At 42.2% G+C, this 18,480-nt stretch overlaps 1 protein-coding gene across 1 annotated transcript; it reads left to right on the plus strand.

The window, feature by feature from the left end:
• The first annotated feature begins 14,997 nt into the window (after window positions 1-14,997).
• On the plus strand, window positions 14,998-17,397 carry LOC133110285 (transcription factor Sp5-like). The gene is made up of 2 exons (XM_061220279.1): window positions 14,998-15,333; window positions 16,084-17,397. The coding sequence occupies exons 1-2, from the start codon at window positions 15,280-15,282 to the stop codon at window positions 17,161-17,163; spliced, it is 1,134 nt and encodes a 377-aa protein (XP_061076263.1). The 5' UTR covers window positions 14,998-15,279; the 3' UTR covers window positions 17,164-17,397.
• Window positions 17,398-18,480: the final 1,083 nt, after the last annotated feature.

The raw sequence follows: 18,480 nt of genomic DNA on the forward strand, positions 1-18,480 counted from the left end.
ATTTACATGTAAAGGATATTACATTTACAATACCACATTTGGCATTGTTGAATGCAAGGAGGTGAGGTACTAAGGTGGGAGTTTAGTCACATTTAAAGTGAAAGCTGTTTGGCTTGTGGGAGGTGGTACTCAGGCTGTAGTAAAGGGACTTCTAACAGAAGTGTAAAAATTATAATGTTGATATACTAAACTTAACATAACAGAAACTCCTCTGCAATGATGAATTTAGTCCAAAAAAAAGCAAACTCATATACTACAAACAAATATTACTATTTCCATCTTCCCAGAGGGTTGGTTATAATGTTGTAATTAATCTTATAACAAGTACATATGTAGAGCCTGCTCCCTCTGGTGTGTTTTTTCTTCTTTTACATAGCAGTTTATTTTGTATTTTGTTGAATAATTTTACTGTTCGTGCCCGTGTGAAGCATGACACCAACTTCTCTAACGGTCCACCAAGCTCCTCATATTGTTGTCACATTGGTGCCACCTAGTGGACAAGACTGCTACTATTCAACTATGCAATCATGGGCCGACCTCTAGTGGACAAGACTGCAACTATGCAATCATGGGCCGACCTCCGTAGATCAATACTGTCGTTTTAAATGATCGCCAAAGCGTTTCTATATTGCCTTACTTTAGGTAATATAGTATAGGTTTGAAACCCCCTGGATACTTAATGGGGTAGATGTGATCCTAGAACAGGCTGCTTTAAATACTGAGTTTTTCAATAAATACTTAAGAAAATCTCATTTTAATTTACAAAATACCCACCATATGTCATAACAAGGTCTGTTTGTTTGAGAGCAGCCTAACTCAGTGGGCACCTAAACTGTACTTTGAGGACCTGCATATTTTTGTATAAAATACACAACGTGGCAGCCTACATATGGAGAGCTGGAACCGCTCAAAAGCGCACTGTAAGGGGCCAGTACATGTTTATACTGTGGCTCACTTGCCACATCTCCATACACACAGAACAAAACTACAGCTGACAACACGTAAACTAACTTTATATGGGAGTATCCATACTCCAAAAAGGAGAATATAGACCGGTTAAAGAACTGAAAACTAAAAATCAAACACAAAAAAGAGAGAATCTCAGACACATCCATCCACCTTTATATTTCCCCACTTCTTCTTTTTTTTCTTCCTTTTTATTTGAAGATCAAGCAACGGCAAAAGTTAAATAATTCTGCGTCTTTGATCTGGAGAACACAAGTGAGAGTTCATTTCCATTTTTGATTTTTTTTCTCTTCCTTTCTGTAAGAGTGCCAGCATCAAGATTTACCTTGGTGTGCAAATGTGTTGGAATAGGTTAAAAGAGAAGCGCGTGGCTCCTTGAAAGTATGTGTGCAGATGCTATAAAGTTAATTAAAGATTTAGCATTTCATTTCTCCGGCTCCAATTTAGGTTGTATATCAAATGGGAGAAAAGACGACAGAAGGAAAAACAACTTCTGGTGATGGTCCACGTAGCATGTCTGCTCCTTTGGAATGCACGTCTTGAAGAAAAGTAAAGGAATTATGACATACTTTCATGAATTTATTTATTTATTTATTTTGTCCGTGAAGAAAAGACGGGAGATATAGAGAGGGCGAGATTGGAAAATTCTACGGTCCAACGTTTACAGAACAACGTTTGTCTTTGTGTAATTCTATTAAACACAGACCCTGGATCTTTGAGTGTAGGCTATGTTCTAGCTGTATTTTTTTAACGTAATTTTATATTAAACAATTTAGTAGAATATATAATTGTGTATAAACGATAACCTATTATATGTCAATGTAATATGAAAATTGATTATTGGTTTTAACGGGCCGTGGCCTCGTGGATCTCTCTTTAATAATTGAATAAGCGTATATCACCCTAGCAAATAATTTATTTCGATTAGGCCTAATGAATCTTAGTTTGTAAATATTTCTATGAATCAATATAAACATTTGTGAACGTTTTACCTCCATTTTCCCTATGTCCTTTGTATGCGAAAGATGTGGTTCAGTTGTCACCATAATAATTCCTACTTCGTTTTTCCCCACTGTAAAAAGAGGTCCTTGTCTTGCGTCTACAGACACTCCCACCCAATCATCGACGGTTCTGTATTGTAAAAGGAGTTCATATTCTCTCGCACAGGTGTTACAACAAATAATGAGCGCAAAATTCCCCTGCCTTCTTACACTGATCGGTTCAACCTCGAGCTGCTCGCCTCGCCCGCCGGGACCGCGCATCCATTGAGGGATATTAGAAGCGGCAGAAGTGCGCCTCTGATCCGCTTGCAGTCCTGAGTGAATAACGATTGACTTGTTCAATTTGTTTAGATGCCGCAATCTGCGCTTTGAAGCCACGCGTTTTAGCATAAATCATAGCCCATCTTCCACGCGCCCTGCCGCTTTGAAATGCAACATCTGCTTTTGAGTCCCACGCCATACAATTAGTAAGGCAACATCAATAGATTGACTTCCTTTAATTTTGCATAATAATAAAGCTTTTGTTTGTGTTTTTGAGGTGCACCATTGCTTATTCATTGCAAACATATTTATTATCATAATATAGCCTACCTTATTTATATAGCTAACACATTTATCAATAAACTGGCACGATGTCATGTTTTCGATTGAAATTACTTGAAGAGCTAAGACACCGATCATGTTTATGTGTGGTTGTGGCGTATTTAACTGCGTGTGTAGCCGATAGCCTACTCCAACCAATTCCGTGGTTCGGTTTTGTTTTGTTTTGTTTTTTTAATCAAATGAAAGACTGGGGTTATTCCATAGGCTCATTAGGTTGCTGGCCTGATGCAGGCTTGGCTCATTATCATCTTCTATGACTTTGAATTCCACGGTTTCACTGGTTGGGAGCATATTGATTCACCCCAGTCTTTAATTTGATCGGTTATAAATTATGTACTTCTTGTTTGTTTGTAATTTCGCACAATAAACACAATATGAGCATGGGAATTTATTCAAAGACTGGGTTTGGGAACCACTGGCCTAGGCTGATGTGTGGATACTGCAGGAGTTATGAATTGAATGCATATGAAACAGCAAATTATTAAATAACACTCCAGATACTTTTAATAGTTTTAATGCTAACAGGAAGGCCCCCACCGCATGCTCACTATCACTGTCTGCAGCAATACAAAAGGCATAACAGGCTGCTTAAAATTGTTCCTCGCTAAATCACATTTAAATGACTTGTCAGGCACTGGAAGTTTTGAAAACCATTCTGTCTACATGATTTTGTCCGACCACAAAGTAAAAACTGGCAGTGTATCCTAGGCCTATATTTATAATGAAGCAGGAAGTTGACTTTTCGGAGGGCTACAAGGAAACATTAATACAACATGACATTCACCCCAACCATTCAGGTAGTTTATTGTTAGTTTGAATGAATATGTTTGCCTTTCTTGTTAAGGACTTTTAACAGTTTTCAATTAAATTCAATTTTATTTGTATTGTGCTTTTCACAGTAGACTGTCACAAAGACGCTTTGCAGAAGGGATGAAACATAGAAGCAGCAAATGATCATTGTAAATTCAGATTGAAAATAATTAAGCTTTATTTCCATAAGCGTTCAAGGTCTGCATGCTGTTGTAGACGCCAGTTGTCTACATACACAAATATTGGTTTTTATGTGATAATTACACCTAGACTAGTAATTTATGTGTATTATAATTGCACATAAAGTAATTTCTGCATTATTAAATTACTATTATCTGTCACATTTAGAGAGTACATGTCAAATCACCACTTCTACTGTGAATGCAGGTATGTTTATGTAAGAAGGGAAGTTATATGCCCATTATGAATATTAGGGTCATACAAAAGGAACTGAGCCAATCATTGCACTAATAACCATGATAGCTGCATAAATATTAAAACTTTTGCTGGCGAGAAATTGGATGAATATTTGATCGGTTGCCATGGACGATCAAGCTGAAGTGCAGACTGCAGGATGAGGTTCAGATGAAAGTGATGAAAGTCACACATGTGTCTGCTCAGAGTGTTTTCTACTTCTGCATGGCCGGCTGGCTGGCTAGCACTGAGCAGGCTGTGTGTGGCCATAACGTGTTGTGACTGACCCAAATCCAAATTTGCACCCTGCACAAACGTGTGCACCCAGTGGTACAGTAATATATATCCAGATACACTCAGTGAGCACTTTATTAGGTATTTATGAGACTTATTTTTTTTACTTCTGCTGCTGTAACCTATCCACTTAGAGTTAGGATGCATTGTGCATTCAGAGATGCTCTTCTGCAATGTAATGTAATGTGTGGTTATTTGCGTTACTGTCATCTTCCTGTCAGCTTTGACCAGTCTAGCCATTCTCCTCTGAAATCTCTCATTAAAAAGACGTTTCTGTCTGCGGAACTGCTTCTCACTGGATTTTTTTTGGTTTTTGTACCATTCTCTGCAAAATCTAGAGAGTTTCTGAGATACTCAAACCATCCTGTCTGCCACCAACAATCATTCCACAGTCAAAGTCATTTAGATCACATTTTTTCCCCATTCTGATGGTTGATGTGAATATTACCTGAAGCTCCTGACCCGTATCTACATAATTGTATGCATTTCACTGCTGCCACACAATTAGCTGATTAGATAATCCCATGAATAAGTAGATGTAGACTGACCATTGACCAGAATTGATGTAGTGATACTTTTTGACCTGATACTTTTACAGCCTATAGTAATCTACACTAATTTAGTGAAAATCAAACCTAGAAGCATGACACCTGATCTCAGATCAAAAAGCCGAAACTATAAAGATTAGTGAAGAAATGCAAAGCAATTAAAATGTAATGGTTCAAAAGGGGTGTTCAGACCATCTGTGTTCAGCATTCTACCTAGTCTACGGTGAATCAAGGAACATGTCAAAGCCTTGGTCTTCAACACTCCGAGGGGTCTATGATGTCACCGAGTTATGGTGAGCTACTCCATGAATCAATAACTCCCCAGCATTCTCATCCAGTGCTCCTGTCACACTGGTCCAGGGAATGTCAAGCCTTGTTTGCAACTTCTCTTTTTCTGGCCTGAAGAGAACTGCTGTGACTCAGGGAACCAAAGAGCTCTGAGCACATATTCATAAAACATGTCGCAGCAGGAGTGCTGGTCTATGGGCTGGGTTTTGCTCAGATGCTTTATTAATACTGGCCCTTCTTGTGGCCTGCAGTTGGAAACCGAAAGATCCATGGCCCACGGACTGAAGCACGGAGCAGGTACGGCCTCAAGACCATCAACTGATTTCACAACGCAAACGACAGAGAGAGTTTCAGCGATGCACGTTTGATGGCCTGAAGGGGAAGCTGCAGTGTTAGAATGCCCCAGGTGCCCTCACAGAGAAATGCCGCAGATTAGCCCAACCAGCTTCCCTCCATTACATACAAGTGAGTTTGACATGTCGGCATCGCTTACAGTCACACCGGTGGGCTCTTCAACACACTGCCAAGGGCCCAAATCTGGCACAATACCCAGATTAACTTGATGGTTGTAAAGTAACCCTGTTGAGTGTTTACGTTAATTATTTTCTTTAGTACAAAGCTCTGTGTGTGTGTTTGCTGAGAACAGACATGATTAATAATTGCATTGTTGGGTTTTCTGTTGTTTCTGCTCTTGCTTTCTGTATTATTCATATACTGTGGTATTAGCGCATTGTGACAGCCACTGTGAAATATTAGTCTGCTTTATGCATTTGCATCTCAAACCATATGAATAAATTATACATCTATAAATCTCATTTTCCCAGCAAATTAGTAATCATCCATTTTAAATGCAGAATCAAGGGAATGAATAAATAGATTTGGAATCACATGGCAAGGTTGTAGTAAAATGATAAGTTAGAGCGTTTATTACACATTTTAAGATTTATAGATGTAGGAACAAGCAGTATCAAATTAGTATCAATATTAATGTGCATCCCATTAAAACTGAGGTCTAATATCCTAGCAATAATGTCAGATATCACACAATATTGGCCTTAGAGAGATGGCACTAGGATATGAAGCGCTAAACTACATGACTCTGTTGAGAATGAGACACAGTCCAATAGGAGAAGCAGCTGGATTCCAATGTTACAAGCTGCCAATGTTAATAACCTGTATTGCAAATGGTTCCAACAACACATTTCAGAGTGTTGTTCTTGAGCGTTCTACAATTTCAGTCGACCAACAGGCCCTAAGGTATAAACTGGCCTTTAGTTTTTAAGTATTGGATAAATAAATACTATTGAATTATATTTAAGAAATGTCATCAGGTAATCAATCAGGTAATGGCGCTCTCCACAATGTGCCCTCTATAATGGTGCCCACCACAGTGTACCCTCTGTGTTCTCCATAATGTTATCCTCCAAAATGTGTTCTCCATAATGAGTCTTCTATAATGTGTTCTCCATAATGGTGACCTCCACAGTGTGCCCTCCATAATAGTGCCCCCCATAATGTGTTCCCCATAAAGGTGCGCTCTATAATAGTGCCCGCAATAATGTGCCCTCCATAACCCAGACAACTCACTTAACACTGACAACATTCAGAAGGGTATCACAATGACAACTCCTTTAAGCACGAATTAAGGGGAGTCCTTAATATTAGCCTGCCACAAAACAAAACAAACAAACAAACAACCAGTTTGTTCCAAATGTTTACACTTTTTACAGGAGTCTTTCAGTCCTCCTCCCAGAGTGATTCCAGGCATGTGATTTGTTCAGCGGGTGGAGGATTACCCCCTTGCAAGACAGAAACATAATTTGGGTTCAAAGAGGGAAATGGCCTGTGGGCATGGCGGAATGAGCACGGGAAAAGGCAAGACGAGCACGCCATTTCCGCCAAACAGCTCCTTTCCCCCTGCTGCTCCCTCTGCCTTCCTCTCTCTCTCTCTCTCTCTCTCTCCCCCTCTCTCTCCTTTCGTCTTGGGGAGAAGGGGGTGCATGTCAAGCGATTGTTGAATTGAAATATTGATGTGGCGTATCAAAGCACGGCGTATTACTCCTGTGTTTCCAGAGCTAACCGTGAGACGCTTTGATCACGGACTCCTGTGATCTGACTTCTGAAGTTGTTAAGAGTGCTGAAAAACAAAATGCAAACAAACTTCAAGCGCCTTGGATATCGATAAAAGTTTTCCCTGACAAGTGCAGGTACGTGCGCCTGCGTGCGATTCATCTCTACCCACAGTGCACCACAAAAGATGCTCAGCTGGGAGTGTGCATACACATTGAATATAAGTCAAACTGTAATATTAGTGTTGAGAAACATGGATTTAGATTGACATATTTTCACATTGGTTATGAGTTGATCTATGCTTATATGCACATGCCATTTAAAGAATGCCGTCCCTAGTGTCATTCTGAGCATTAGGTTTCAAATACATTTTGCCAGTGACAGAGCCATGAGGAATGGATGGAGCTTGTCAGGATGGAGCTTGTCAGAAAGCACTATCAGGGGGAGGATTTCTATCTATCCATCCATCCATCCATCCATCCATTCCTGGCCAGGTTGCCGTGGGATTATTCACACAGCAAATGAGATGTAAATCAGGTGATACCATTTCTTTTCAATTTATTCTTAAAAATGTGCACCCACACGGGGCTGTACATATTAAATCCCTGCACTAATCTGGAACAGCCAAATATCAGCCACTGCAGCCACACTCACGTCCGAACCCCACTGGCAATTCATCAAATGTAGACATCCGCAGTTCTCTTCTGAAGCACCTGGTGTCAACAGTTGCTTCTTTTCACATAGCAGATTAATGCTAGGCTAGAACAAAGTGGAGTCAAAGAAAGACTGTTCACATGTGACTGTAACATGAAGTCCATGGGCAGCTAGTCAACCAATGAGGGTTGCTAGATAGCAACAAAGGTCTACCCCTAACCGAGTAAACCCTCCTATACCCCGGGCGACATAATCGTCAATTACAAGCCGATACCCTTTTCCTTTGATCTTGAGGACCTGTAATTGTACTGCGGTGAGGCATCACCAGCCACAGCTGCTTAGCGTGCTCCAATCCAGTATTAGCTGTATCTGCAAATGCAGTGCTAACCCAAAGAACCTTGGTGGTCAGAAAAACCCACCCTCCCTAGTTGAGAGGAAATGTGCCCTCTCACTGTGAATTCTTGGTCATACTTAGCTAATTACATAGACAGCCTCTTAATTATTCATGTCGTATAGCTTAAGGGCTCAGATTTCCCATATGGTGAATGCCTTTCCTGCTAGCATAAAATATTATTGCAACCTCTAACAGCATTGTAGAAAGGCTGTGCATGTTTTTTTGTGCATGAGAACAATTACTCAATTAAACAAGTAATCACCATCAACTTCTAGCTGTTCTGCTACAACAACCGTGTGAGTTCAGCTCAGACTTGTTTCCCTTTGAAAAAATATCACAAGGACATGTTTGCAACCTGACAAAATCACAAGAAAATCACTAGAATACAATACTTTTTGTTTAGCTAGCAGGGTCTACTGAGAGTATCGCAAAGGAGTCTCATTTTGGAGGGACCAGGCAACTGGACGATATCTCCTCCCCAATGACAAAAAGCACAAGATCCACCTGCCGGCACTTTCCCTCCCATTCGCCCTCCCAGGTTTCAATCACCTTCCATCATTCAAAACATCACACACTTCCTCTAATATACCAGCAGTCGGCTACTGGTTCTTTGCAATACCACAGCTAGCCTGAAAAAACTGCTCTTGATAATTTATTACTGGAATTACACAGAGCAAAGGAAAGGTGAGTCTTTGAAACCGGAGCATGCGGTGTGGTGGGGCTGAAGCGTGACGAGTGTGAGGCCGCGGCGTGTTCCTGGCGGGTTGTGAGCGGTGACGTCGTGGACGTGTGGGGAGCAGCGGGCATCCGTGTGCTGCACGTCTCCCGCTTTGTTCCCGATCGACATGCTGGACACGGGCAGTGTGGAGAATCTGAGGCCCCTCCGATGGGATCAAATGCGGGGGGTCACTTAGTCAAAGCCCCAGTGTGAAATTAGCTTTACGGCGCGGCCACCAGCTAAAGAAGGGCCGTCCCCTATATGGTCGAGGTTTTAGTGTGCAGATGGCGTGGGCAGCTGGGGGATCTTTGGGAAACGCAGTTTAACAGCCCCCCTCCGGGCGCCATAAGAAAGAAGCCCTCCACTGTAGATCTGCCATTTCCCCCCATTGTTTCTCGATGTGCTGCAATCAGGAGCCATACATCAAGCCTGTAGCAAGTGGAGCCGCTGGCTTATCACAGGGGCTGACTGCAGCCAAAGAGGCCTGAGCTCTCCTGCTAAATAAGGCCTCTAAAAAACTGCTATGGGTTTATAAAATGTCTTTTATTGGACCAGGCCGGATTCATTTGAATGTATTTTTACTGGTGTGTGTGTAACGGAGGATTGGAGTGGAGCCTCTCCCCTGCACTGTAGCTGCTTCGCTTTGTGTCAAAGGCACGACAAGTAGTGAGCAGTGCTGGTTAAAAAGGTAAATGTAAAAATAAGTTTTTATTATTATTTATTAAGTTTCTATTACCCCCGGCGGTCCTGGCTGAGGATGGGAACCCGCGTGGCAGACGCTTTCTCTCTCTCTCTCTGCCTCTCTCTCCTCGTTCCTGTTTAATTATCCCTGGGATCTGTGCTTTTCCCCTGAAAAATCGCGGGAGGCGAATCCAGGTGTATTTAAATGAGGCGCAGTAGCACGGGGAAGACAGGCAGAACCACAGGAGCATTGTTTGCACAGTTCAAAGTGAGGAGAGAGTTGTTAGCACTTCAAAGACTCTCATCAGGGAGGGAGTCAGTAAGGAGCGGGTGTGGGGAGCATGGGGGAGGGGGGTGGGGGGGGGGTGAGGGACAGGAAACTGGAATCAGGGTAATTAACAACTTCTGCTCAATAATAAAAACCCACCAAAGGAGACGGAGAAGGCTTCATATCATCCTAACGCATCTCTACCTGACTTCTTCCCTTCTTACTTTTGTGCTCATTTGTAAGCTATTTTATTTTTACACCTGCTCTGATGGACATACCACCTTTGTGATTTTACATTAGAGCAAATTCATAGCTTGTTATCCTAGAAACACATTTTTTCACCAACAGATAAAATGCTTTTCTTTGGATTTCAAGAGTTTAGAATTATGGGATTCCATCTGCAGGTATTCCCATATCGTAGCATTTGGTTTTGTATGTGTGTGTGTTTTTTTTCAATAATTGCAGGTGTTTATTCTGATGTATGCTATATTAAGAAGCCATGACAAAGAGTATTCCATTCTAAATAACTTCATGTTCAAAAACAAAAAACATCATGTATTTTTTTTAGGTTGTTCCAGTGCTCTATACCATTTATTTAATGAAAAACATTGGAGTAGGGCCTGTTAAATCAACAGTAAATATTTTAAACCAAACAGAACAATGCACAAAACCAGCTATTTTATTCAATTAGTTCATTATGATGCTGCTATAGCACTTGGATAGAGGCCAGCTGGACAAAAGCAGGTCTCGAGCATTAAAACATGTCCATTTAAAAATGTTTTCCAACTGGTCACGTATTACCAATTTTAACCAAAATGGTTAAATCCATAGGGTAAACAACAAGCTGTAATCTGCAGTACAAAATCATACTTGAGGTAGACCTGTACACCAGCTTGTTAATGCAAATATTTAATCAGCCAATCATGTGCCAGCAAATTAATGCATAAAAGCATTCAGATTCAGCTTTTTTTTCAGACTAAATGTCAGAATGGGAAAGAAATGTGATCTAAGTGACCGTGGAATGATTATTGGAGCCAGACAGAGTGATCTGAGTATCTCAGAAACTGCTGATCTCCTGGGATTTTCACACACAACAGTCACTAGAGTTTGAAGAGAATAGTACGAAAAACAAATAACATCCACAGCAGTTCTGTGGGCAAAAAACATTGTTAATGAGAGAGCTCAGAGGAGAAGGGCCAGACTGGTCAAAGCTGACAGGAAGGTGACAGTAACGCAAATAACCACACATCACAACAGTGGTATGCAGAAGAGCATCTTTGAACACACAATGCGTCAAACCTCTAAGTGGATAGGCTACAGCAGCAGAAATAAGTCCAAAACAATAAAAAATAAGTCTTAGAAATGCCTAATAAAGTGATCATGGAGTGTACATACAATATTATACTAAAGTGCTTATGCATTGGGACCCAAAACTCAAGCATCACATTGTTCCACAGTCTGAAATGAATGCTCTCTACCAGCGTAACGGCCACTGTGCAGGTCAGTACAGCAGCTGTGTAAGGTGTCAGGGCAGAGACAGAGCAAAACATGAGCTGCGCACTCCATGCCATGGAGCTGCAGGGAGTGCGCACAGGAGGAATTCAGACATGTTTAAAGTCCACCAGTGGCGGGAGGGAGCATCATCAGCAATTGTATGACACAAAATTAGGCCTTCAATGTGATTCCGACCTGGTAAACCTGAGCAGCTAAAAGAGAATTCCAGGCTGAAGCCTTGTGAAGTGCATCAGTATTAGTATTTCTCGTCACTAGCACGCAATTGCTAGCTCCTGGTAAAGTGCTCCAACCGGGGGGGGGGGGGGGGTGGGGGGTCACATACACAACCCACAGCATTGAAATAGGACCCCATTGCGGTGCAGGATGAAAGATCTGGGGCAACTATGGGGCTGAGCTTTTCAAACAGAGGAGAACTGACCCTTTTTATGTTTGCACCATGGTACTTGGTGCTTAAAGGGACTCAAATAAATGCCTCTGAATAATGAATATACAAACATGAATAAGCAGGAATAGAGATGTAAGAATTGCTTAATTATTGATATTATTATATGAGTTATGCTACTTGCTGATTTAAAGGCAAAGGGGTGCTGAGAGGGGAAATAGAACAGGCAGTATAAATCCTATAGTCAATCTCCATTAAAATTACAAAAAATTATCAAATTCCCATCCACTGACCACTGCACTTTTTGTACTTTTGTATCCATTTGTGTTTTCAAATGTACGCCTTTTAAATTATCATACACAGCCAATAATATAATCAATTGCTTGTTTGAAATATTGTATCAGTTGTTCCTCTGAGAGCTTCATATGTTCAAGTTGATATTGGCTAAATTGTTTGCTATGGTCTCCTTATTTCTCCATAAATCATATTTGGGTAAATTCACATAAAATAACTGCCTTTTATTCACTACATTAGCATTCTGACTGCTTTTTAAAATAAAAAGTATTAATGAGGTGCAGTACACAGGCTAAGGATATTGGCTCCTGTTCTTCCTTAATGATTTCACTGATAACATTTCACACATCCATCTACAAATCCATTTTACACATCCATTTCCTTTTTTGTTTCACTTGGTTTCCTTTTTTCCTGAATTGAAGGTTAATTTTCTATAAGGGAGCATCCAGACTGGCTTCCAGTTCAAATTGAGCCTCGCTTAGAACTTCAAAATTATGCAATTTTAGTGGGTCTTTGTAAAAATCAAACCTAAGATGTTTGGCGGCTAAAAATAAACAAACCGGATCATATTGTGTGACAGTGTGTCACTTCATGGACAGGAAAAGAGAGTGTGTGATGACCTTCAAGAGTTAAAGCCGATATCACGCCCGTGACTCATGGAGCATAAGACCTCCGAATCATTTGGTCACTTTACGCCTCAGGCCAAAACATCCGGGTTGCCAAAAGCGGTTTGTTGCATCCACTGCATAACATCTTGACTCCTTAACCAGCCCATTACTGCATTTTAATGGCTAATTGGGGTCCTGAAGTGCAACTCCTGGCAAGGCGCTATCCTGCCCCACCTTCCTCAGACACTGCCATCTTTGTAAATCAATGGTCTTTGTGTAGAGAGACATATGGCCGAGCCAGCTGTTTGGGAGAGGTGGCCCTGATTAGTGCTGTCTGTTTTCCTTTTCCATCAGTGAGACACGGTACCCCCCAAAACAACGTTCCCCAAAAAAGGAAGTGCTTTGACACCCTAAAAAAGCCAGCCTTGACCAGAAGGATCACAAGATCAATGTTAAAAGCTGAACTCTAAAAGTTACACTCAGCTCTGTGAGGTAAGTTTTTGTGGAAGTTTTTTTAAAAAATATATATATAGATAAAAGGCACCTGGTTGCTATGTGAGAAACTCAAAAGGGCAAAGTGCAGGACATTCCGATCACTCATAACTCTGCTGTGGATAGGTATAGACTTAGTGTGTATGCTTGATAAGTCCAATTAAACATATTTAATATTTAATTTCCAAATAAATATACTCTCTCAAATCACAAATTAATTTCAAGCCACAATTACAGAAGGTCTTTTCATGTTAAATTTGAATTGTAATGTGAAGCACTAATCTAATTAAATTTGCAACAACTATTCTAATTGAATGGCCCTATAGTACTCATTTAGATGTCCTCCCACTCCAATGCATTAATGTACCAGTGAAAAGTGAATTGAATCAGCACACACTAGTATGCTCTTAAGAGTTACACTGCAAAGGCTTTGAAGTAGCCTACTAATAAAATAATTGCCTACTAAAATAACTTCAAAGCCCTTGGTGTGTTTGCTACAGGCCTACAAAAATGTTGAGAATCTCTTTTAGACACCATTGTCTAAGTCGGTTTTGAAAGTAATATGTGAATTTGGTTTAAAAAAAAGAAGAAGAAGAAATTACAACAACAAAAAACACAAATGGGCTATATGAAATGAAACTTCTTACCTCGTTTCGTTTGGTTGGCAACAAACCAATTGCTAATGTCGATGTGTCAGCTTTTATGTGGTTTATAATCTTCGAGGACATAAATAAATTATGTTTTTTGATGTTTTTTTTCCAAACTAATCTAAAAACAGCGCATGTACTCTGAAGTAATGTGCTAACTCTGCTCGTCCATATAAAGTGATTTTATTTTTCATTCAATAAGAACAGTCACGTGACTGCAACACGGGATAATGCTGCTTTAATCCAGAGATAAGGCCAAAGCGCAAATAGCTCCTAGTGCGCGCGGTGTGACATTATTGCTTAATTTCAATGTCAAATGACACCGCGACTGTACTGGAAGTCCTCAAAAGAGAAAAACGCTGTTTCGCCTTACTTTGCATTGAATGCGATATGATCACGGCCTTAACTTGAACTCTTATGTGCGATAATGTGACAGCACCGGGTTGCTGATTTGACGAGGCAGTTAACAGAAGCGGGATGCTTTGATCCGGATTTATTCAATTAGTATGGAAAACCACCCAAATGGCTGAGCCGCTGAAAAAGATGATAGATATCAACTAGTGTTTGTATGTCAAATCCAGATTGGCAGTAGCCTTGAGCAAAATACAGATGGTCGTTCAGATAATAATAACAACAACAATAATAATAATAATAATAATAATAACAATAATAATAATAATAATAATAATAATAATAATAATAATAATAATAAATAATAAAAAAATAATAAAAATAAAAAAATTTAAAATAAAAATAATAATAATAATAATAATAATAAATGGGGAAAAAAGAATAAAAAATAGAATCTCATTGCGAAGAAAATAATTCCAAATAAAAAATCTTGTTAAACCGGTAAAATACGCGGATGAAAGTATCATAAGATGTGTATTTTCACATGGCAGAGCTGCTGTTCACTTTTGAGAAGAGTAAATTTAACTACTCATTTTCTCAGCGCAAATTGTCTAACATAGAAAATATGCAAGCGTCTATACCATTTGTCACAAAAATTGTGACCTGGTCATTCAAACAAACTAATGAATGGGGAGAGTTTAAGAAATAATATGTAAAATATTTCCATTGTCCTACTATCAGCTTAATCCCTCGTTACCCCCTCACAACTACCCCCCTCGTTGCCTCAATCTTCAGAAAACTCCCGCCCCACATGCAACCCCCCTTCGCTGTCTCTCTCAATACATACATAAGAGACCCCGCGCAGGGGGGTCTTCTCACTATGCCGAAGATGAGATCCGTCCGCCTTTGAAATGGTCCCAGAGACGTGCAGCGATTGGCTCTCCCTCCACTTCAAAAGACGGACACGCCGTTTGAAAGCCTTTGGTTATCAGAAGGAGAAGAGCCAAGAAAGTTTGTGCAAGTACAAAGAGCCAAGGCACGCGAAATAGGGTGAAAGAGTCTGACGACAGGCACTGACCTACGGATTTAAGAAGCGTACAATTTAACCGGATTACAGTTGTATTTTTCACCTGTTTACCTTACTTCTCTGTGAAAACTGCGCGTTTCTGTGGCAGGCCTTCTGCGGACCCAATGACTTGATCTTTTATCGGCCGTTTTCTGTCCCGGTAGAGCTTGCGTTCAGTGCTGCAGGTGAGAGAAAGAACGCGTTAAGGCACACACATGGCTGCGCTGACGCTACCCAGGACGGATCATTTTCTGCACGCCTTCTTACAGGTTAGTAATTCTTTTCTGAGCTATACACAAGTCCTTGGTCGTCTACAAACTGCACACATACTTTATATAATTATTTAGGCTGCTGTGCACCTTTTATTGTTACTTAGGCTATAGCACAGTAGACATATTTGTGGCTAGAACTCTAATGAAGCCTGGTCGCAAGGGAAAAAATACTCGAAACTGAACTGCAGATAAATATAATATGTAGCAAGAACAATAAACAAGCCAGGCTATTTGTGACACGGGTATATGCACAGGAAATGGTAGGTGTCAATAGTGTGTATAGGAAACTTGTAATTAACATACATATGCAACTGTAAAAAATGAAACAAAAACGGAAACGGAAAATCCGGAGTTGCAGAGAATAACGTTTGATCACTTTGTGCGCGAGTGTACCGGAAATCACCAAAAGAGAAACGAACTTTGTTATGAGTTAGGCTTCTCTGGCTATACTCTCAATGAATCACCTACCAGCCAAATTTAGTTGTGCTAGATGTGACTTAGGTGAAATTCTATAGATATATTTCTATATTTATATTTTATGTAGTAAAGTATTTGTTGCAACTATTACCATTACCTGAGTGAACATAATCACATATCATTTGTAGCTGCATATTTCTAGTACAATTGTGCAGACTATCTGTAACAATTATCACTGTAACTTGTATAGTAAAATAAACCCAGAAGAAGACCTGTTTTCAGTGCGTGTGGTGCATCCGTCTGACCCTCTCTTCCCCATCTCTCCCTCAGGACCGGACGCCCAGCTCGTCCCCGGACAGCGGCTCCCACCCTCTCTCCTTCCTGGCCACCTCGGCCTGCGGGCAGCCTCGCCCGGCGGGCGGCATGGGGGGTGCGGAGGGCGCTCCTCTGCCGTATGACGGGCCGGTGGGCTCGGCCCCGGGGATGTTTCCGCTGTGGGGCAGCGAGGTGCCGGGGGCCGGCGGCTCCGGGCTGGGGGCCCACCAGATGGGGGCCCTGGCGGCACCCAAGGTCCAGTTCCCACCGGGTCACGCACAGGGCGGGCCGGGCAACCACTCGCACCACCACCACCACCATCATCACCACCACCACCACGAGCTGCCCCTCACTCCCCCTGCCGAGCCCCCAGCCTCCTACTCCTTCGAGCTCTCCCCCGTCAAGGTGCTGTCCTCCCAGGTGCAGGCCGGAGGGCCCTACTACCACCCCCAGCACAGCGGGATGGGCCAGAACTTCCCCAGCTTCCTGCAGAACTCCTCCACCCGCCACCACCCCATGGAGGAGGGCCACCAGTGGTGGAGCCTCCCCCAGAACAGCGGGGGCGCGCCCGGCCACCCCTTCGCCCTGGGCCGGCAGCTGGTCCTGGGGCACCAGCCTCAGATCGCCGCCCTCCTCCAGGGCTCCTCCAAGGGCCTGCTGAGCTCCACCCGACGCTGCCGGAGATGCCGCTGCCCCAACTGCCAGGCCTCCTCCGTGGGCGGGGGCAGCGGGGCGCCCCAGCTCTCCGACGAGCCAGGCAAGAAGCGTCTCCACATCTGCCACGTGCCCGAGTGCGGCAAGGTGTACAAGAAGACCTCGCACCTGAAGGCCCACCTGCGCTGGCACGCCGGCGAGCGGCCCTTCGTCTGCAACTGGCTCTTCTGCGGGAAGAGCTTCACGCGCTCCGACGAGCTGCAGCGGCACCTGCGCACGCACACGGGCGAGAAGCGCTTCGGCTGCCAGCAGTGCGGGAAGAGGTTCATGCGCAGCGACCACCTGGCCAAACACGTCAAGACCCACCAGGGCAAGAAGGGCCGGGGGGGCCCGGGCCACACACCCGCCGACGCCCTGCTCAGAAACATCAAGAAGGAGTAAGGAGAAAAGACATCCCTCTCTTCCCCCACGGACATTCACCTCCTGTTTCACTTTAATGTTACCCTACTCTGGTCCTAAGTCATTACTCCTCCAGTAATTGCCTTCATAGGGTGCCTAGGTCTGTTCTCTGAGGAAACTGAACCCAGGGAATTACATTGCTATTGCCTAAATGTCCAGTCTTTTCTGCAGGTGGGAGAAATGTGGGTGCAGGCTTTTATTGTAACCACCGCTACACCTGATTCATCTGATGAACCAATCATGGTCCTCCTTTGTTCAAGATCTTAATTAGCTGAATAAGGAATTTTAGTGCTACAATGAATGGTGGATAATATTAATACTAGTCCATCATAATATATTGGTTTATTATATGCCGACATCCAGAGTGGTTACCCAATCAACATATTATATTTGCTGTACAAATTTAGTTGGATATTGACACAATTCAGGTGAACTTTATTGTTCAAGATGGCAGCTACAAATCCACCCTGTAAGGTATGCTGGAGAGCACATGGGTATCTATACGCTGACACTGACTTTTTGCATGCTGGGCACCTCCAGCCACACGTAGCTTCCCTCCCTTTCCTCTCCAGCTCCTTCCGGATCCATGTTAATAGAAATGATTTAATTCCACTTAAATGCCACTCAGCACTCTGTAGATGCTCGTCAGATTAGGTACTCTAACGTCTACGTCCGTGTGAAGTTTCTTGACTTGATGATGACAATCAGTGCTCACCGGAGGACCAGCAAGACCACGGCTACAGCCAGCGTGAAGGACAATCTGGTGCAACGAAACCGTTCAGCGCTAATCTGCAAGAGACCCTGAAAGAAGAGTGGATGATGATGTTCAGGCTAGTTGTACGGCAAACACAGCAAATACACGGTCATTCCGGGTATATTGTGGTGAATGAAGGAAACAAGGATTATGCGGGAGTCTTTACTATAGCTCTCCGATTCAGCAAAGTGGTCTCTTGGACCACTTCAGATCCCAGCCTGTGTATGTGTGTGTGCGCGTGCATGTTTGTGTGTGTGTGTGTGTGTGTGTGTGTGTGTGTTTGTGTGTGTGTGTGTGCGTGCGTGCGTTTGTGTCTCCTTTTTATTACTGTGATTTTTTTTTGTACTGTAAATATCTATTTCACTGAAGTAATTACTAAGTCAGTATATTTAATAGAGGCTGTAGGATGACCAAGATAACTATTTCAAAAACCAAATATATTGTTTTATATTTGAGTATAGCTTCTCCTTTTAGTTATTTATAAAGTTCCACAGGTAACCAGTTGGAACACTATGTATTGATTACACATAACAAGTTCAACATAA

This window comes from Conger conger, chromosome 14 (genome assembly GCF_963514075.1).
Source record: "Conger conger chromosome 14, fConCon1.1, whole genome shotgun sequence".
Lineage (NCBI taxonomy): Eukaryota > Metazoa > Chordata > Actinopteri > Anguilliformes > Congridae > Conger > Conger conger.